Source organism: Peromyscus eremicus, chromosome X (genome assembly GCF_949786415.1).
Source record: "Peromyscus eremicus chromosome X, PerEre_H2_v1, whole genome shotgun sequence".
Classification (NCBI taxonomy): domain Eukaryota; kingdom Metazoa; phylum Chordata; class Mammalia; order Rodentia; family Cricetidae; genus Peromyscus; species Peromyscus eremicus.
Window position 1 is genome coordinate 99,540,176 of NC_081439.1, and position 22,047 is coordinate 99,562,222.

The window sequence follows — 22,047 nt, forward strand, 5'->3', positions numbered from 1 at the left end:
CAGCTTATCCAGGATAGCACTGAATGTTCCAACTTGGATGAAATCTCAACTCAATCATTTAGAGGCTAGGGAACCTCTCTGGGACTCAGTTCCCTTCCACATCTATCACATGAGACAATACAATGTGTTTTAGAGGTGTCAAGAGGATAAAATCTGCTTATTAATACTTATAATGAGCTTAATATGTGTACACACACTCAATAAATATTCCAAAGCCCTTCAAAATCAGTGAATCTCCTTTCTAGGACACGTTGGAGACCTACAAAGGTGGCCCAGCAGAGAAGTTAAGAGCACAGATCTGGGCAGGCAAGAAGGCTCCGTGGGTAAATGTTCTTGCTGCCAAGCCTAATGACCTTAGCTAGATACCTGGGACTCACGTGGTGGATGGAGAGAATCAGTTTCCATAAGTTATCCTCTGACCTCTACACTTGTGTGGCACCGGCACACACACACATACACACACACACAGACACACACACACACACACACACATACACAATGTAAAAATAGTTTTTAAAACACAGACTTTTGAATCAGGCAGGTCTGAATCACTGGCCAAACTCTGCAGTTCAACCTCTAACAAGTTACTTAAATTCCTCAGTCTCCCCCTTCTAAAGGCAGGAGTTAGTAGTTAATGTGCAGATTGCATAGGACAATACTCCTTATGCACAAAGCATACTGCTTGGCATGTGGAAAGCATCCAAATAGTAGCTGCCCTTATTACAGCACTGTAAGGTTATCCTTGGACCCCAAGCTGGCCCATCATGCACTAAAACACTTGTAGCTCCCTCCAGCTTGAAGGGAACTGGCTCCAGGCTTCCTCTGGCTCCCTTGACTCCACAGGGGTCAGCCAAGCCACTCCCAGCCCTGGAAAGCAGAGGGCCAAGACTTCTTATAGTTAATGGTTTTATAAACAAGGAGAGTCTCAAACGGAGGCAGATTTCCAAGGAATCAAGGGGAAGGACGAAAAGGGCCTGCATGTACTCCAGAAATATGCCAACTGCAAACGGTCACAGCCAAGGGTGGGGTGTCAGGAGAAAGGTGGGGAGTGGAAGCTGGAGGCAGTTGAGGTTCACAAAAGTGATGGGCTATGGAAACAGGCAGAGATTCTGTGGGGTGAGGCTACACCAAACTTTCCATAACCAGCAAGATGCCAAGAGCAACCCAAAAGGCCATGGTTTGTGCCAGGAGGCCTGCACCAGCATCCAGGCTGTGCCAGCAGGCAGCTCGGATGCTGACTGGACCTGCTGCTAGACTAGGTGTCACACCAAAATGGATGGGATGCCATAGCAGAGGAGCCGCTCAGCCACTGATGTAGTCACACAGCCCCTCCACCTAGTTGGGGATGGGGGGAATCTCCTCGCTCCCATCAGTGTCATTGGATCCTCCAAGAGCTTGTGCTAGTGACTACCATCTGGCACGTTCACTCCCCTCTCACTTTTCTCCACACAAACTTCCAGCAGAGCGCACTCGAAAGACTGCCATATGCCATCAAGTCAGGTTGATGCAGTCTTTGCTCACCTAAAGACAAGGAGTTTCATGAGGGATGTACAACATTTTCCTCCACACTCACTTCACCCATTTCCACGTCCCTTTCCCTATTTCCCATTTTTCTTAAACAAACAGTAAGCTGGAAGTTTACTGCTGTTGGTTCTCAGCCCTCGGCAAAGCAAAGACACTTAAGAGCCAATATGCTCTCTCCAGGGAGCCTCCTACGTAGCAGGCCTCAAAATTGGGACAGACTCAGAGTTGAGGTTTCCTGAGCCATATTTTATCATCTCTTCCTGTCTCCAAATTCAGCACTATGAAACTTCAAGGGCTCTGAAGTCCAAGGAATTCTCAAGCTAAAGATAGCAGGCAGTGGGGGGAGCATCTTACCTTTAAAATTCACTCCACTGTGAAAGAATTACCAAATATGAGGCCCAGGATGTAGTTCTGTTGGTAGAATGCTTGCGTGGCACACACAAAGCCCTAGGTTCAATTCCTAGCACTGCATAAATGGAGCACGGTGGCACACAACTCTAATCCGCACACTCTACCACAAAGTTCTACAACTACGCTGCACTCCCAAGCCCAGTTCCCTGCTTTTGAGTCTCAAGTCAGTTCAGTTGACTTTAACCAGAATTTTTTTTTTCCCTCAAGGTGTGTGGACGTCAGCCTGCCAATTCAATACCATTGGAGACATATCCTGCCCCTACTTTCTTGTTCTTTCAATCAGTCAAGTATCTGCAGATAGAATTAACTTTACAACAACTCCTGCATGTGGGGCTGGAGAGATGGCTCAGCAGTTAAGAGCACTTTCTGTTCTTGCAGAGACTTGGTTCCCTACACTCAATGTGGTTTCTAACTCCAGTTCCAGGGAATCTGCTGCCTTCTTCTGACCTCCGAGGGTACCAGGCACACACATGGAGAGTAGACATATATGCAGGCAAAACCCTCATCACATAGAATAAATCTAAAAAATATATTTTTAAATATTACATGGATCATGGCACTCCCTGCTCAAAACACCCCAAATTCACCAAGCTCGTTGCTTGTAGAGTAAATCCTATGTTCTTCCTTTTCCTGTTTGGGGGATCTTTATATTACTGTAGAAAATAATGGTGGGTTCATGGTAGGTGTTTGGTAAATTTTCATTTGGGGGCAGGGTCTCAAGTAGCCCATGCTTGTCTCAAATTCAATATATTGTAAAGAAGTCTTACTTACACTGTTGATCTTTCTGCCTCTGCTTCCCAAATGCTCAGATTAGGTCTGTGCCATCATACTCAGCAGAAATTATTAGAAAACACAGAAATTATCAGGAATAAAATAAAAATCATCTATCATATTCTCATTCTCCCAAGATGAGCAATATGTGCATGGATTTCCTGCCAGTCAGTACACCTTTACTTAACAAAACAGGGACACTGTTATCTGTTCCTTGGTAGGATCTGACTTAATACCCTGACACTTAGTACAGATGTTTTCTTGAGTAATTAGGTATACTTTTTTGTTGTTGTTTGTTTGTTTTTATATGAACTTTTTTAAAAAAGATTTATTTATTATGTATACAGTATTCTGTCTGCATGTATGCCTGCGGGCCAGAAGAGGGCACCAGATCTCATTATAGATGGTTGTGAGCCACCATGTGGTTGCTGGGAATTGAACTCAGGACCTCTGGAAGAGCAGTCAGTGCTCTTAACCTCTGAGCCATCTCTCCAGCCCTAGGTATACTTCTAAATTATTCATTTCATTGGAGCAGCATCTTTTTAAAAGATCCATTTTATTTTCAAAGACGCACACTTGTGTGTATCTGTTTATGGGTATGTGTACATGAGTACAGGCGACTGTGGAGACAAGAAGGCGTTGAGTCCCTTGAAGCTGGAGTTACAGGCAAATGTGAGCCGCCTGATGTGAGTGTTGGGGATCAAATGCAGATCCTCTGCAAGAGTGCTATGAGCTCGTAACCACTGAACCATCTCTCTAGGCCCCAAATCACTATTTTTATTGGCCACATAGCATATCCGTGCAGGAATCTACCACCTGTTCCTAATATAACTTCTACTGCTGGACATTTGATGTGTCTCCAGGTTTTCAACTTTAAAAAAAAAAAAAGTTGTTTTGTAGGGTGGTGAATGTCTTTATTTCCTAAAATTGAAGCCTGCTAGAACAAAGGGTCATATATTTTTCTTATTTATTTATTTGTTTGTTTGTTTGTTTGTTTGTTTTGGGACAAGGTTTCTCTGTGTAGCTTTGGAGCCTGTCCTGGATCTCGCTCTGTAGACCAGGCTGGCCTCGAACTCACAGAGATCCTCCTGGCTCTGCCTCCCAAGTGCTGGGATTAAAGGTGTATGCCACCACCGCCCGGCAGGGCCATATGTTTTTGACATCTACTTATTTGTTTGTTTGTGTGTGGCAGCACACGTGCCAAGTACACATGTGGAGGTCAGAAAACAATCTGCAGTTACAGCCAAACTCAGGTTTTCAGGATTGATAGCACGTACCTTTACCCGCTGAGCCACCTTGCTAGCTCCAAAGGTTCACACATTTTAAACACTGATTGATGCATGACTTAACAGAGGACAGTACTACTGAGTGTTTCTATCACTACCACATATATGTTTAGGTACCCATGAAGTTTCATGGGCTTCTATCTACTGTGAACTGATTCATTGGAAAATGGTATCGTACTCTTTAATTTGCATTTATTAGTGATAGTAAACATTAAAAAAAAACTTTCAACTGTGTATGTGTATGGTGTATGTAAATTATCTAATCATGATTTTGCCCATTTAAAAAATATATGTTTGTCTTTTCTCTTTGATTTGTAAGAGCCTTCCATGCATCAAGGAAAATAAGGTTTGATTTCAAGGTGAGATAGCTAAGAAAGTCAATAAGTAGTTAACAACATGAGGTTTTAGGTGCAGACAGCACTTAAGGCTGCGATAGAAATGTGAGGAGTGAGAGATAGCAAATTGGATTGCTCTGTGAGAGGCAGTAAAGGGAGGGGAAGCTAAAGCGGAACATAGGAAACACCCATGAAAAATGGGAAGGTGAAGGGGATTTTGCCGAGGGGGAAATAATCAGAAATGTAAAAGATGACCCGTTTCCTCTCATCTGAAGCAAGAAATAAGAGTACAAAGAATTACAGAGAAGTAACGACAGATTTGCATTTAGTGATGTCACTGGTGACTTGGAGTGTTTATTTCTTCTGTGTCTTTTACCCAGTGTCTGCTCTACCTAAATTAACTAGAGAACCTGGAGCCTTGGGACATGGGACCTGGTTGATGTGTTATTCTTGCTGTTTACTAGGTTGAAGGAGTCAAATTTCGTCTCAATCTCTGTGGTTAAGAAAGCATCTAAAAACATTTGTACAGTTCTTGATTTAGGAAATTCTGTCTGGAGAGCACCTGTCTTGCTTTGATTAATCTTACATCAAGATCATTCTTGTTCAGAGTGAAATATGTGCATGCAAATTACAGACAAAATACTGTAATTGTCCACTGACCTCAGGACAAGCCTTGGAAGTGTCTTTCCTTCTCTCTTACGGCACCTCTGATGCCTTATCTCTTTAGTCCTTCTCCTTAAGGTGGTATAATTAATTGAGCTCCTAATTACTCTGATTGCAGTTAATTGAATGTTCACTTGACTACAATGTGCAGAAAAGGAGATGGAAGTGGCAATCTAACACTGAAACTTTACCTTGCTAGCCTGAGTAGCAACAATCACTCATATCATTAATCTACCATAATCCCGCCACCATCTCTTAGAATCTGTTCTGTGGAACCTCACACAACTGTACAAGGGTTTCTGTGTGAGGAAATACACTAATGCATAGTTTATAGTCATGAAAAACTAGAAACTCCTTAAATGCTGGACAACTGAAAACTAATGAACACTCTGTTCTGGAACACTCTGTAGCAGAATGAAGTAGGTCCAAATGTACTGATGTGAATACCTCCAAGACATAGTATAAGACAGAAAACAGAAGTTGTAGAATGACATGCATAAGGAGTACATGTATGTCCAAAAGGTCTGTATATGTGTATGACAATACTTAGATGCATGAAAAGACACCAAACCAAAAGATACCAGTAGTTGTCTCAGGGGACAGGAAATGGAAACCAGGGGCCTACTCAGAGGTGTAATCAGTTTTTGTGGTGTTTGATTCTTTTATAACACAGATGAACTCACATGTTACCCGCAATAAATTACAGATATTTTTCTTTCTTTTTCTTTTTCTTTTTTTTTTTTGTTTTTTGTTTTTAGTTTTTTGAGACAGGTTTTCTCTGGGTAGTTTTGGTGCATGTCCTGGATCTTGCTCTGTAGACCAGGCTGGCCTCGAACTCACAGAGATCCGCCTGGCTCTGCCTTCTGAGTGCTGGGATTAAAGGCTGTGCCACCACTGCCTGGTAATTTATAGATTTTTTTTCAGTAAGAAAAGGAAAGTTGCTCACTCGGCTTTGTACTAGGGTTAATTAGCTAGGACATAGTCTGTAAGGAGCTAAAGGAAGGCAAAATGAGAAGGTGCTCCTGAGAATGGAGAGAGCCCCCACTTCCCTCCTCCCAGTTCCATTTCCTGTTTGCTCCTCATCTGCAGTCACCTGCGGTTTTGAAATACGTTATACCACATTTTGTATCAGAGACAGAAACACTGCTCTTCTTCTCTTCTGCCTCCTCCGAGGACACACCAATTTTGGTTTTTAATTGAATATTCGTACAGTACATATTAAGAGCAACGAGTTATGGCGCTTCCAGCTGTGTATCTTTCTCCCGTTGCTGTTTTTTGGAAGTAAAGAGTCCCAGCAGCACTCAATAGGCAAGTGCTGTCCTCCACTGCCCACTGCCTCTCCAACATCCAGGCAGAGAAAGCAAGTTGTTAAGCGAGGCCTCTGGGAACTGGGCCCACCTGTGTCAATAGAGAATTTCCTGTCTCTGTTCAAACCCGAGGTAGCCAAGTTAGCACGTGTCATCCTGAAGGATGAGGGGGAAACGTTTGGAACTCATGACCTATGACTCGGCTTTCCCTTAACTTTCTCCTCTGGTCTTTTGTACTCAAGTGTTAGCAAAGGAGACAAACACTGAAACCTGGTCACCAGCCTCCTTGAGTGCTTGGTGGTGGGCCCAATCCTTCACCCTTCCCCACACTCCATCATCATTCCGGCACCAAGAAACTGCAAATCTCCTAGACTTTCAAAACCAATTCATCGATCCAATGACATATGATGGAATATTGAGCAACTAATGAAAATATTTTCTAAGAGTGCTTAATGACCTGAGGAAATATTTGCCAAAAACTGTTATATAAAGCAAAGCAGAATATAACAAAACAAAAGCTTACACACACAGGAGCATCCCAGTAAGGAGAGAAAACTGGTGTTAACAGGTTACTTCGATGGTAGCCTTTCTGTTGCCCACTCTTTTTTCTAGAATAGGCATACTTTAGTTTTTTAATCTGGAAAAAATGTTTTGTTTTGAAAAAAGACTCTATGATGATACATTCCTAGGCAGGAAAGTGGCCTCAGATATTTTAGAAAAATGTTCAACTTCAACCAGAAAATGCTTTACACACAGATAATCAGCAAGTTTGGTTAAGTGCAGCCTTTAGCATCTGGGCAATTTTATTATATAGAAGACATTTGTTTTTACCAACAATACAACAGATTCTTACTATCTTCCTTTATTATGACTTCTTACTACATGTAATATATAACTGACTATTAAACAATACAACATAGAGAATCGTGTCAACCAGAAGACAAATATGTCCTGAAGTATGTCAGAAGTCCTGATAAAATCCCATCTGTAGCCTTCAGTGTTGAGAAAGGAATGGAAAGTACTATACCATCAGTCCTGAGAGCCACAGAAAACCAATAAGGTCCAAAACTTTAACAAGAAAAAAGTAAAAATGAGTGTACTCAACTCATCAAATGCCAGGAGTTTTCATGGACTGCTAAACCAGGAGTAAGAGAAAACTATAGCTGTAATGTCCTGGCTGGGAGAGAAATTTAGGGACCATTCTTAGGAGAAATAAGGCTTACCAAAGCCTCAGTGGGGAAGCAGTTTAGGGGACCTCGGGGAAACACAAAGGAGACCATCTTTACTATACAAGGATGAAAGCATCTCTTTGGCAACACCGATAGATGAAACTGATTTTAATACCAAAGATAAATGCCAAAGTGGCTTCTCATTCTGTAAAAGGGTTCACAGCAGGACTCCATTAACTAGCCAGCTCTCCTAGTGCATTTAAAGTGGGATTCCGCAGACAAACATTCAGTTGTTGTGTATCTTTATAAAAAGTCAATTGCTATATATACCTAGCCAGACAGGCAACGTTCAAATGGTTGTTTCTAGTTCAGTTGCAGAGACCCTGCTGAGCTAAAAGCATAGGTTCCTTCTCCAAAACTCTCTCCTCGCTCAGCTCAAGGCTGAAGGAGGGAAGGGTGGAGCTCAGTTCTGCCGCCTCATTCAGAAGCAGAAGCAGACAAGGACCTAATAGAATTGAGCCTGGAGAACAAGGCAGCATAAGGGCAGCACAACTTGAGAGCTGGAAACTCCCTTAAAGATCGCCTGACCCCAGGCCTCTTTTTGCAAAGGGGGAAATGGAGCCTGGGAGTGGGGGAAATGACTTGTCCCGAGTCATCCAGTGATTTAGTGGCAGAGAATGATGCTAGGATCCAGGCAGACTGCTTCTCTCAGATGGAAAAGCTGACTTAAATACCAGATGTACTTCTTCGTGCTGCTAAAATTCCAGGCCATGAGGCTCCTGGCTTGATGCAGGTAGGAGTGAGAAAGGACAAGGAAAATGAACTGGAAGCTTATGGGCTCACCATGATAGCTCTGGCCAGCCCAAGGCAACCAAGGCAACCAAGGCTCCTGAGGTCTATGCCCCAGCTCTCCTCTCTCTCTCTCTCTCTCTCTCTCTCTCTCTCTCTCTCTCTCTCTCTCTCTCTCTCTCTCTCCCCACTTTTCTCTCTCCTTCTTTCCTTCTCTCTCTTCTGACTCCAGCCTGATCCTAGGCTTGGCCAGCTGCCCAGCTCTACTCAAGAGCCCCAGAGCTAATGAGTCTACCTAACTCAACAAGCCATTGTCTGGTAAAATATCTCCACTTCAGGCCAGGGGTGACCCCTGCTCTGGGTGGGTCAATGTTCCCACAAAAGCCATACACATCTCCTTCAAGTCATACAGTTTGAACCATTTTCTAGGTGTTCTGGTCATTGTTACCTCCAATCTGATTTTTTTTTTGGGGGGGGGGGAGTCGGGAAGAAAAGGTTTACCCATAGGCCTCTGGGTAAATGCCCAACTACCCTCTGGGGAGTCTGAATTTGCCTCTGCCTCCATCTGGTCTCGTTTAATGGGGATCTGAAAAAAAAAAAAAAAAAACAGTTCTTGCTTCTGCGCCAGTGTTCAGAGCTGGGGGCCTCTGCCGTGAAAGGAAACAGAACACCACCTCGCACCTCATCAGGGCTGTGAGAGCAGAGCTCTGCTCCTGTTACCCCAGGGCCCTCGTTAGGGCTTTGAGAGAGTCCTGGCAGGGGGAACCGGAACCCTGAGGCTTGTCCCTGAGACTTGTCCCTGAGACAGCCTGGAAATCTTTCCCTGGTCACAGGAATGACCCAACTCCAGGGCCAGCTGAGAGCCTGCTGCATAATTCAGCAGATGGCTGTCTCTAGTGGGAAGACACTGGAGAAGAGGATAACACTAGTTCTCACTCTCCTGAGCATGTGGCCTCCTTCCTCTGTGCAGGCAGCCGAGAAACCCACGGTTTCAAATCCCGGCAGCAGCAGCAGCCTCCTGCCAAATTGAGGGGGAAGGGGGTCTGTGTTTCTAATTTATTCTGTACCCCCTCCAGTTGTTACCTAAAATAAGCCATCATTACATGGCTGGTGGCTCCAAGATTTTTATTTAAAGCAATATGGAGAGAGAGAGAGGGGGAAAAAAAGAGAGAAAGAAAACCCACACAACCCGTGACTATGCTATCTTGGATTTAAGCTGAGAATCTTTTTAACATCCGAGTCTCCACATCACTCATGTCTGCTTTTCTCTGACCGCTTTGGGGATGTTGACGGATGCAAGGAGAAGAGGGGGAAATGAGGACGTGGCAGAATTTTAACTTCTTAGAAACACCTTGGAAAGGCCAGTGCCTTTCAAAAGGAGTCTGTGTGATCTGGTCGGTGTTTCATTGTTCTGTCCACTGGCCGGCAATAACACTTTGGACTAAGTCTCTTGCTTGCTGCAGGCATAACATGAAGAGACCAGGAATACCTGTCCAGGAAGTTGTTGGGGGAAATGAAATCATACAGATGGAAGCATTTTGAGAGAGCTAAGTATGCTACAACTATGCAAGGTTTTCTTTCTTCTCCCTCCCCATCTCCCCTCCCCTCCCCATCCCTTTTACTTCTTTCCATGTGTCTGGTATGCAGTTTCAATGCACACAGAAATAAAGGCCTTCTCAATTGTTCATGCTAATATTAAGTCATGGCTTTGACAATCTAGAAATCCCAGCAAGTCTGGAAACCAGTGCTATATAATTTATAATAGTGCTTTTTTCCCCCAGCAGACTAACTTTCCTAATTAGTTTTGTCTAAGTTAAAGCAATGGGGTTGTTCCCTTACAGAACACAAGGTGTGGGACCACACTAGTAACAAAGCCAGCAATTAATAGAATATTTATATCAGACACAAAGTAAATGCTGTGCATATGATTGCAGATCAAGCTCTCATTTTATTACACAGACCTATTCGTCTACTGTAATCAAGTTTTGTAATAAATACACCACTAACACATTTCCTGGATTTAAAATGTCAAGAGCAAACAGGGCTCATTTGCCTCATCTGGCAGCTCTGAGGAGGGGCAGAGTTCCTCCATGCCTTGGCCACCACTACATCCCCAGCACTTGGCATAGGACCTGGCAGAGTCCGTGCCTGATAAATAAATGTTGAAGAATGAATGAAAACAGCAGTGGGTGAATTGACAAATGAACTGTTCCCAAGCAAGTGGCAGAAGTGTGATCTCACCCATCTTCACACCTACCCTTTTCCTATCCAGAACCCCCCAGGAAGCCTTCATAGCCTTCATCCATAGCTGAATTCGGTCCCCTATGATGACTTCTCATGGCAGGCAGTAGTTCTCCTCTTTAGCACTTAAGATGATGATAATTAAATAGGGATTTTTAAAACTTTATTATTGTGTAAGTGTGTGTGTGTGTGTGTGTGTGTGTGTGTGTGCGTGTGTGCAGGATGTGTGTGGGGACTTGTATGCCATGGCACATGTGCACAGGCCAGAGGGTTTTGTTAAGAGATCACCTGAAATGTCAAGTTTCTATGATAAGTGTTTTTTTTTTAACCCACTGAGCCCTACATAAAGATTTGTGTCTGCCCCCACCATTAGACTGCAAACCCTTTTGAAGGAAGAGGCCTTACACGGAGGGTTGGTACTGTAACATTCCTTTAATTTTTGTTTTACACACAGGTTCTCCCTATGTATATAACAGCTCTGGCTGTCTTGGAACTCATTCTGTAGACCAGGTTGGCCTCAAACTCACAGAGATCCGTTTGCCTCTGCTCTTGAGTGCTGGGATTAAAGCCATGCGCCACCATACCCAGCTTCTCTAATGTTTCTGACAAATCTTAAAGGTACAAAAAAGTTGGAAAACTATATAATGATTACCCCTATTCCCTTGACTTGGAATCAACAGTTTTTCACTGTTTGGGGCCATGTAAACTTCATTCTATACTATAGCCTCAGGTAGATCTATGGGGCTTGGTTCTCTCTCTCTCTCTCTCTCTCTCTCTCTCTCTCTCTCTCTCTCTCTCTCTGAGAACAATTATTACTTTTAGTGATTAAGGATTAAGGAGGAGCATCAAGAGGGAAACCATGAGGTAACTGCAATCCAGAGCACCCAAGGCAGGAGTTCCAGACTAACGTTGGTTAACAGGTGAAAGTCTGTCTCAAAATAAACAAACAAACAAACAAACAAAAGATAAGAGTGGATAATTGTTACTAATTGTAAGGGCAGAATGCAGAAGCAGTCTTCTCCTCAATGGCAGGTGGTAACTTGAGGACAACTCCTTCAGGGCAATCCTGGTGAAGACAACTTTGTAATAGTCCTTGCAAGGTCTTTCATTAGGGGCAGTGGCTTAATGGACTGTAACTGGAAAAAGTAACGCTGATCACATTGTGGGTGGTATTTGTTCAAGCCAGACTCAACCACACTCTGCTTTCCAAAGCACAGTACTTACAGTCCGAACCGAAAATGCAATCCTGAAAGCTAGATGCAAGTGCCAGTTGATATAGAGATTTTGATGACTGCACTGTGCCTTCCTAGGTCACCCTTACATCGGTCATGTAACGTCTCTAGACACAGAGCAACAACAGTCCGAGTCACCTCACAGATGGAAGCACCCCAAGAATCTTCTACTACTTCTTAATTGTATCAGTATCCACAATTTCCATCTCCAACTAAGCTGGAACTTTGAAAGTCATGAGCTGTATATATGTATGCTACCTTTTTTTTGTATGGTTGATAAGGGCTGGCCATAGTGTTGTTCACATCAGTCAAACAAGTATTCATAGCAATGGTGGAGAAATACAGAATCCTTTGTGGTGTTCATTCAGATGGGATGCAACTGAGTTATGAACTTTCAAGATGCATGCACACCCAAATGTAAGGCCTACAAGAACAACTCCCACGCCATTTTACTACTAACAATATTTGGTCACAGTGATCCTCCAGAGACTCTGTGAAGAACATACACACCAGGACACTACTCACATGGCATCATGCCTCAGAGTTTACTAAGAACTTCTAAGCTTGCCACACATAGCATGATTCTCAGGCCTTCTCTTCCCGAGCCCTAAACACTTATTCCTTTGAAGAAATCAGAAGTAACCAGCTACTCAAAGTCTCTTGAGTTAATTCCAGCCTCCCCTGGTGAATTACAACTTCTTGCAGACACAAAGGAAAGCAGAGAGACAAATGACACATAAATAAGAGCTTCCCTAGCTTGGGGGAGGGAAGCATGGAGAGTGACGTCAGCTTTCCCAGAAACCCATTTGTCATGATAACAAAGTCTCAAGTGCTTGGGCCACTTCAGAATTTGCCATACAATTATGTTTTTCAGTATACAATGTGGTAAGGCCAGCCAGAGAAAACTGGAACCACCCAGAGCAAATCAAGAGACCCTACATCATCCCTTACTGCACCCCCGTTTGCAGAACAAAGGTGATCTCTAGGTTGCCTGAGTCGTGCCTATGGTGAAGCAGCCTTCTGAAATCGTCTCCCTTGCCAATATCAGCCTTGCAACCCTAATCCAGAAAAGGGAAACTGGTGAGGGCAGATCCATGCAAATTCATCATGACAAGAAAATCACCAGTGTAATTTTTTTTTGGGGGGGGGGTCACTAAGGTTAGAGCAAGTGTAATCCAGGAAACTGAATCATCTACTTAAAACTATGGCATCTTTAAAATGCAGAGAAGAAATCGCCCTGGTTGTTCTCAAACTATTACAGTGTCAATCTTGAGAAATCTCTCCAATTCCATCATCATCAAGAGCTGTCTCATATCTGCCTCTGCCTTCCACACCATGTCTGCATAAGGAGCTCTGTGCTGGGGTGTACGAGGGGTAAAGACAGTTTCACATAAACAACCCTGACCTTCCAAAGCCAGACAGGAAATGCAATAAATTTCTTTATCTGCAGAAAAAAAATGCTATCAGATTCTGGATTCAGATTTAGAAAACAAATCAATTGCAATTACATCAAATACCTACAGGCTGCTTCCTACCCTCTCCTTTTGTGCTGGAGTTACATTGCATGGCTAGTTCACTAAATAAATGTGAGCTTACAAGGCTATCATTTTTCATCCAGTAGTATTCGGGGTAGTGGGCTATGCCTGCTACTTCGACCTCATTCTGCTTCTACTTATGGTGCTGGTGTGCTGGTGGAATAGAAAAACTAGATCGTTCCCACAAATTGAATCATCTCTCTTTGTAACCAAACTTCTGATTTAAAAACAAACAAACATGGAGCCTCCAGTTGTTGAGTATGATTTCTCTGCACATCTCAGGCTGGAAAACTTTAGTTTTTAAAATAATTTTTCCCCCACAGTTGGTCACCACCAAAAGAGAGGGAACACTGCTTCTGCAGCTCTCAGGCTATTTTCCTCAGTCTCTACAGAAAGATATCAGCGCCACAGGTTTTAGCATACAAGCCCATGCACACTGAACCGAAGACCGACCCTCAAAGAAGCGCTCGGAAATGTGCCAAAATACGCAGCCAGCCACCTACAGGCTGGGTGAACTGCACCACCCCCTTCCACAGATGCACAAATGGGACCCTGCGGGACTCGGCACAAGTAGACACAGAGGCATTCGGATACAGGAACACACACCATAGAGGTGAGCACAGAGAAACAGGCCGACTCATTCAGGGTCACATAACCCTGCCACGGGGAAGGCAGGAGGGCGCCCATGCACATATATGCATACACACTGATACACACAGAGACGCAGTCACATATGTAATGCATATGGAGAAACCCTACTCCAGCCATTCATCTCCCCGCCCCCTCACCACACTCTGCCTTTGGTCCCAGGCTACCCTCAGCTCCGCGCCCCTCATTCTGAGCAAGCTGGAGTCCCAGCAGGCAGCTGTGCTCAGGGGTGCTGCCAAGCTAAGGGGACAGGGACCCGGAGGGCTCCGTACTCATGCGGCCATTCATTCGGCAACGCCCCAGCAGCGGGGCCGCAGCTGCAGCAAGGGAGGCGGAGGCGCTCACTGCAGCTTTCTCCCGCTATGCAAGTTCAGCTGCCCGCCAGTAGGCTTTGCCAATCGCCCCCGACCCTCCCGCCACCACAGGTCTCCAGGAAGCGCTGGGGAGAGAGGGGACTGAGCTGCTGACCCTGGGAGCAAAAGTCCCGCCTTGCCTCTGCTCCTGGATGCTACCCCACTGCCCTCCTCGTGGTAGTGGTGGTGGCTGTGGCCAAGTCTGTTCGGCCGTCCCCAGCTACCCCCCACCCCAACCTCCCAGCCGGGGGGCTGGTACCCAAGCCCCGCACTCACCACCTGGCGAGCTATGTCGGCCGCTGCCATCGCTCCTTCGTCCGCCAGGGCTGCTACGGGTGCCGCCGCAACGGGAGCTGCTGCACAGGAAACAGAGGAGCTCCTCCGACAAAGAGAAAGTGTTACACTTCGGGCGCGACCAAGTCTGGTGGGGGGAGGTGCCAGGGAGGGGCCCCCTCACTGCTGCTCCAACCCCAACCTCTTCTCTATCCCCCACCCCCTCGGAGTAGGGTGTGGGGAGGGGACGGATTGGCCGCGCTGCCTTCCCCTAGGGCGAGCCCAGTTCCAGTTCTCTCTGCAACCTCAGCCTTGGCCTCCGTGAAGGGGGTGGGGGCTCCCCTCGGTGACCACGTCCTCGGGGCCCCCCCTCCCCGCCGCTACTGGGCTCCGTGGTACGTCCCGACCTCTGCTGAATTGTCCAAAACACACACACACACACACACACATACACACACACACACACACACACACACACACACACACACACACGTCCGTGTTCTCCTTTACATCCTTGAGCCCCCAGACTCGAGCCTGGAAGGGAGTCCCGGCCCTTCCCCCCTCCTGCTCTCTGCTCCCAGGCTGAGAGCTGCAGTCCTCCTTTCTCTTTTCCCAACCCCCATCACCCCTCGTGCTCCCTGCTGAGAACCCCAGGGTACTTGGATGGGGGCTCTGGCCTCTGGAGTCTCAGTGCTTCACTGTAGTCCATCCTAACTCACCAAGTTATCGCCTTGGCCCGGGAAGGTTGGAAGTGGGGGGAGCGGCAGGACAGGGGTTGCAGCACCTGCAGCGCCACCACATTAGAGCTCAGAAATGGAGCGTTAATGGGGGAGCCGCACTGCAGCCCCACAACTGAGCTATGACTTTTGGAGGACGTCTTTCCTGTCCTGAGGTTCCCAAGCCTTGGTTGTAGTAGGCTGTAATTTCCGTGGAGCCTGGCTCCCCATTACTGTACCTAATAAAAACTGACCTCACTGGTTCCCCTCTGGTCCCTGCCCTCAGTGTGGACAGGGTAAATAGGGATGCAGAGCATTCGACCTTCTAGGGTAGGAAGCCAGAAAGGAGTCTCAGTGGGAGCTGAAGGTCTCTAGCTCTGTTGAGCCAGATGGAGATACAGGAGGGGTAATCTGTCCAGCCCCAATTGCTCCTCAATCCTGATTCAGACCAGGACTACATGGCCGACCTGGAACAGAGCACATAACTTCCAAAATCTACAACTATGCTTGCCTGCTCTCCTTTCCCTTCTAGCCAACTGTTATTGCTGGTCTTCTCCCTGGCACGTTTTGCCACCTCCCCAGCGCTGAGATCCACCTCTCCCCTTCTCTTGGGATTGGTTCTTGAGCTTGGCATGATATGGTTCGCCAGAGGCCCAAGAGAGACACCCCATTCCTCAAAGTGATAGGCTCTTAGGTCTCTCTCTTGAAGTCAGCAGAAAAGGAGAAAATCTGGGAGAGGGCTCTCACATGCCTAGAAAGTGTGGGGAGAGAGGAGGCAAGGAACCAACATAACCACAAAAGAACTCCCCTGGTCCTTCATTCCACCTGGCAGGGAATGCTCCTCACGTTCTCTCGGGGAACTCTTTATGTAACTTATACACTTTGACAACAAGGACTCTGTGAAATGTGTCCCCTAATGGACATAGCTCAGCTGTGGGGCTGCAGTGCCTAATGTGCTGTTCCATTAAGTGATTCCAGAACAGAAGAAAGTGGCATACAGAGGAGGTAGCAGGAGGGGCAGCCATGAAGAACTAAGAATTCAGGGCGTGAGGTGACTGTCCACCCTTGTTCTAGAGACTCAAGAGAGTGGGCCAAAGAGAAGGAAGGGCCTGGCACAATCAGAGACAGTATCGAGGAAGAGGAGCAGCTGTAGTTTCTGAGACCCTCGGGAACACTTGGGGAACAGTTAGGCCCTGGTTAGAGCACAAGCACATAAAACCAAGACAAAAATTGAGGAACTGCTCTAAGGCTTGGGCCTCAACCGGATGGGGGTGGGGAATCAGAGGTGTTGGCTGCTTCCAGGCTAGGCCTCCAGTAGGTAGCCCTTGAGTCTTCCCTGACAAAGGCTGGGGTGTGGTAGATGACAAAGGCCCAGGCTAAGCTCTGTTATTGGCTGCACTGACTTCCTCCAGGGCAAGCTCAGTTCTAATTCTCTCTGCAACCTCAGCCTCCACAACCTCTGTGAAGGGGGCGGGGGCTCCCCTCGGTGAACGCGTCCTCCATCCCCCTCCCTGCTACTACTGGGCTCTGTAAAAGCTGCTACCAGGATGGTTGAGCTGGAGGTCATAATGGGGTTATGGGGCTCCCCAGGAGTCCTACCAGCCTTTACCCTCAACACACACATCCCACATACTATCTCACAGCACTGGGGCCACTTCAGCACAGATACTTTGGTGCGCTAGGATGTGCCACACTCAGCTGCCTGTCCCTAGAGGCTATCAGAACCTGAGCAAGATCTCTTTACAATGCTGGACCTCCCAGCCTGGGATAGAGTGTAATTCAAATCTCCTGCAATGCCTTTGTTCGTTCCTTACCTACCTGCTGTGTGTCTCTACAAAGAACACTCAGTTCTCCAGAGGTTTTGGAAACTGCTGGGCTCTGTGCCTCCTGGTCACCTTCTCAGGCACAGGGCAGGCAGAAAGGCTGAGAAGAGCTATCAGAGATGATCACTTGGTAAAGTTTGCTCCTTCTCTCCTCCTTCTGGATGGTTGAAAATATCTCCTTTCATGATAGGAAGAAAAAAAAACTTCAGAGGATAAAATAAAAGAACAGAGGTTACGGGAAGAGACTGGCCAGTTAATTTAGTTGGTAGAGCACTTGGCTAGTATGCAGAAAGTCCCGGAGCTGCTTTCCAACAGGGCCTAACTCAGCTGTGCTATAATCCCAGCATGCCTGTGTTCTCAGCAGTCCAGAGGTGGAAGCAAAGGAATCACATATTCAAGGTTATTCTAGCTACAAGTTAAATTCAAGGCTAGCTTGGGCTATGTGAAATTCTGTCTCATTTTTTTTAAAAAAAGGAGAAGAAGGAGGAGGGAGAGGAGGAGGGGGGAAACTTTCCATGAAGAGAAATTTTTGGACTCATAAGCACTACCACGGACATATATGCATATATGATGTGGTGTCCTTGGTGGCACCCTGGCTACCAAGGCCCAGCACAGTACAGTATCTGGCAGGTGCTCAGTCAATGGTTGCTGAGTGATGAAATGAACAGAGGCATGTAAATGAGCTGTTTTCATATTTCTACTTTCCTTAAGGAAGCAGGAGCGAGCCACAACTTCCTTAGGGTCAGCAGGTGACGGTTAATGTCCGAGAAGCCACAGTCTTCTGCCTGGGAGAGGAAATGGCTCCCTTGCTAGATAGAAATGGCTCCTATCTGGAGCCAACACTTACAGTCAAGCTTACAGAGGTCACTGTGACTGATGAGGTGGGATGCTAATACTGGAGAGGATGCGGGGGTGGGGGTAGGGGTGGTGGTGGTGGGACACATAATAGTGACATGCAGCCAAAGGCTAAGGAAAAGCCATTATCCTGAAATTATCCTGAAACTGAGGCTTTATGAAAGGAGACAAGGAAGACCAGCGGAATTGGTCTCAGGTAAGTAGAAAAGCATTTAGCATGATCTTAGATCGGAAAGTTGGAGGACAAAGCCAAAGCCAAGTGATGAACACAGCATCAACTGCATTAGAAAATCAGTTCAAAGCTGGAAGCCGGCGGTGGTGGCACACACCTTTGATCCCAGCACTCAGGAGGCAGAGTCAGGAGGGTCTCTATGAGCTCAAGGCCAGTCTGGTCTACAGAGTGAGTTCTAGGACAGCAAGGAATACACATAAAAAGACCCTGTCTCTTTTGGAAGAGAGAGAGAGAGAGAGAGAGAGAGAGAGAGAGAGAGAGAGAGAGAGAGAGAGAGAGAGATGTTAAGAGGCTGTCAGGATGAACTGAGGATTCCTTTGTGCATTAACATCTGCTGCTCCTGATTTTAATGTAGACCACTGGCTCTCAAAATGTGATCTTTCTCCACCAGCCTCAGTGTTATCTGGTAAGTTATAAGGAATGCAGTTTGGGACTGGGAATGTAGTTCAGTTGGTAGAGTGTTTGCATAGCGTGCACAAAGCCCTGGGTTCTAGTACTCAGCATTGCAAAAAACAGGCATGGTGCCTTGTACCTGTAAATCCCAACACTTGGAAGGCGGAGGCAGGAGGATCAGAAGTTCAAGATCATCAGCAGCTACATAATGAGTTCAAGGCCAGCCTGGGTTACAGGACACCCTATCTCAGATCATAACATGAATATGAATAAGAATACGAGAGCCTGCAAAGACGGCTCAGTGGATAAAGGAAGGCTCCTCGAATCCTGAGTTCAGTCCTAGGATCCACATAGTAGAAGGAGGGAACCAAATGCATTTTGTCCTCTGACCTCCGCATACACACCATGGCATGTAGAGACTACACACACACACACACACACACACACACACACACACACACACACACACACTAATATAAAAAGGAAGGAAGGAAGGAAGGGAAGAACGGAAGAAGGAAGGAAGGAAGGAGTCCAGGTTGTGGGCATAGTTCAGTGTTAACATGCCGGAGGTCCTAGGTTTGATTCTCAGTACTGCAAAGAAAAATAAATAAAAAGAGGAAGAGAGCATTTAAGACACCCCAGATCTCAGACAGAAGGGGTGGGACGAGAAGACAATGGCTATAGAGACTGCAAGATGAGACTGGACCAGGTCTGGAAGAGCCATGTTAGTGAGAGCAAATTGCTTGGGCTTCTCGCTCTAGAGTCGGGGTGCTCAGGCTGCGCTGTGTAAAGACAATGACCACTCAGTGTCTGGAATTGTGCCTGGCACAAATGAGATGCTCATAGAGCAAATGAAAAAAAAAAGTTAATGGGCAGAATTTTCTCTTTTTAAAAGAAATTTTAACCATAAATCTTTCCTAAATCTTTGACAGATGTTCCTGCTTATTAGCTAGCAAGCAACAAAATGAAGGAATGAGTAGCCAATGAATATTAAACACGCAATTCCACCACTGATCATGCTTAATTCAACAGTTTATCTTTTCATGGACATCTGTGCTTGTGGCTATGATTTTATATTGCACACACATAATCTAGACATATTTCCCACTCACAGAAGTGTTCTTTAGAAAATCATTTTATCTCATATGGTGTGATTTAATATATCAATTACTTCATGGCATTCTGGAAAGGACACCATGACTTCCAGATGCTGTGCTACCTGAATCTGTTGGAAAAATGGTCCCTTAGATGGTGGGGACTTCAGAGTGAGGAAGTGACAGAAGCCCATTTGCAATTTGAAAAGGTCAGCTCTGGCTTCAGCTAGGAAAAAGGAATTTGGAGCAGAGAGTGAGTGGAGCCCAAGTAGGGTGACAGGTCTCAGGATGCTATTTGCTGTGGTTGGTGCCATCCAAGAACTTCCGTTGAAACAAACGCAGTCCCCTTTGTGAGGTACTGAGAAGGTGTGAATGCAATCCCAGCACAGTGTTCAGAGGTGGGGCCTTGAGGAAGTGATTAGGATTAAATGAGATCATGAATGTGAAGCCCCTATGACTGGGAACATTTTCAGAATGTAAGATTATTATAACATTGAATTTTTTTTATTGTTTCTGGTTTTCTCGAGACAGGGTTTCTCTGTGTAGCTTTTGGAGTCTATCCTGGATCTCGCTCTGTAGACCAGCCTGGCCTCAAACTCACAGAGATCTGTGCCTGCCTCTGCCTCTGCCTCCTGAGTGCTGGGATTAAAGGCGTGCGCCACCACTGCCCGGGATAACATTGAATTTTTAAAATATTTATTTTTAAGTGTGTGTAGGCATCTGTGTGAGTGTATGGCACATGTGTGCAGGTGTCCTCAGAAGCTAGAAGAGTGTTGGATCCCCTGGAGGTGGAGTTACAGGCTATAAGCATGAATACTGGGAACTGAACTCAGGCCCCCTGCAGAGAGGCCAGCTCTCTTTTCTGCTGAACCATCTCTCCATCCTGACCCTCCTGTTTCTCCTTGAGTGCTGAGATTGTGGGCATGAGCCACCACCATGCTTAGCCTGCCTATGTTTCTTAATGGGTGATAATTAATGTGCATTAGAAGGGGAAGCGGGGATGGGGAAAGGTCGATAAACCTGTACTAAATTACAGTTAGATAGAAGAGGTAAAATGTTCTAAAGCCAGGCGTGGGGTGCATACCTGTAATCCCAGCACTTAGGAGTGAAGGCAGAAAAATCAGGAGTTCGAGATCATCCTCAACTACACAGCAAGTCGGAGGCCAACTTTGGCTATATGCGATCTTGTCTAAAAAAGTAAAAAATAAACAAAAAGTACAAAGTTCTAAAAAGAAAAAATTCTGTATCTAGGAGTACATTTCAGTAGTAGAGCTTTTGCCTAACATGTACATAGGCTCTGGGTTCAATCCCCAGCACTGCCCCCCAAAAGTTATAGTGTGTTATTATACAGTAGGGTTATTATAGATAGTAATAATATTGTACTGTACATTTCACAAAGATAAAAAAAATTGTCTTGGATTTTCTCATCATAATTGAATATTTACCTGAATTTAAATAATGTATACATGTATCAAAACATCATGGTACCCCATTACTATAGTTAGATCTTAACTGCCCCCTAAAGGCCAATATGTTAAAGGCTTGGTCCCCAACTCAGCACCATTGAGAAGTGGTGAAAATTTCAAGAATCAGAGCCTCGTTAGAAATCATTATGTTACTGGGGCATGCACTCAAAGGGGATTGTGGGATCCAAGTCTCATCTTTTACTTGTTTTTCCCTGGCTCTCCATCAGGTGAGCACTTTTTTTTTTGTACCTTGCACAGGCCTTAAAACAATACGATCAACTGATCACGGACTGAAAGCTCAATCGCCAGAACCCACATGTTGGAAGGAGAAATCAGACTCCTGCAAGTTGTCCTCTGACCTCCACAGATGCACTGCGGCATGCTCATGCCCACTCACCCCCAAATAAATAAATAAAAATTTAACATGAGTAAATAAATGAACAAAAACATGAACAAACAAACAAAAAAGGAGATATTTGGGATACCTTGAGAGTGGACAATGGTGGAAGGTGTTAAGGACTGATAGAACTTAGTCTGGTAGTTTAGTTTATCTGTGTATAAGGCTCCATGGAAGAAGTGATGTTTGACTTAAGATATGAAAATCACATAGGAGTCTTCAAGAACAGTGTCAAGGACATTCCAGGTAAAAGCAAGAGCACGTGTGAGTCTATGTTCAAGAAACAGGTGGTGGTGCACGCCTTTAATCCCAGCCCTCAGGAGGCAGAGGCAGGCGGATCTCTGTGAGTTCGAGGCCAGCCTGGGCTACAGAGCGAGTTCCAGGACAGCTAGGACTGTTACATAGAGAAACCCTGTGTTGAATCACCACCATCCTAAAAGGGAGAGAGAGAGAGAGAGAGAGAGAGAGAGAGAGAGAGAGAGAGAGAGAGAGAGAGAGAGAGAATACAGAAAGAACTGGGGGCTGGGCTGGGGC

The 22,047-nt window shown here is 45.6% G+C and overlaps 1 protein-coding gene across 5 annotated transcripts in view; it reads right to left on the reverse strand.

Annotated features, from left to right (window-relative positions):
* The window catches only part of Septin6 (septin 6), a 72,542-nt gene extending 57,625 nt beyond the window's left edge, over positions 1 to 14,917 (reverse strand). For all 5 annotated transcript variants that reach the window (XM_059250383.1, XM_059250381.1, XM_059250384.1 and 2 more), the window contains exon 1: positions 14,541 to 14,917. In XM_059250383.1, coding sequence (XP_059106366.1) covers positions 14,541 to 14,570 — 30 coding nt within the window. In that variant the 5' untranslated portion in view covers positions 14,571 to 14,917. The remainder of the gene's footprint in view (positions 1 to 14,540) is intronic.
* Between the last annotated feature and the right edge of the window lie 7,130 nt (positions 14,918 to 22,047).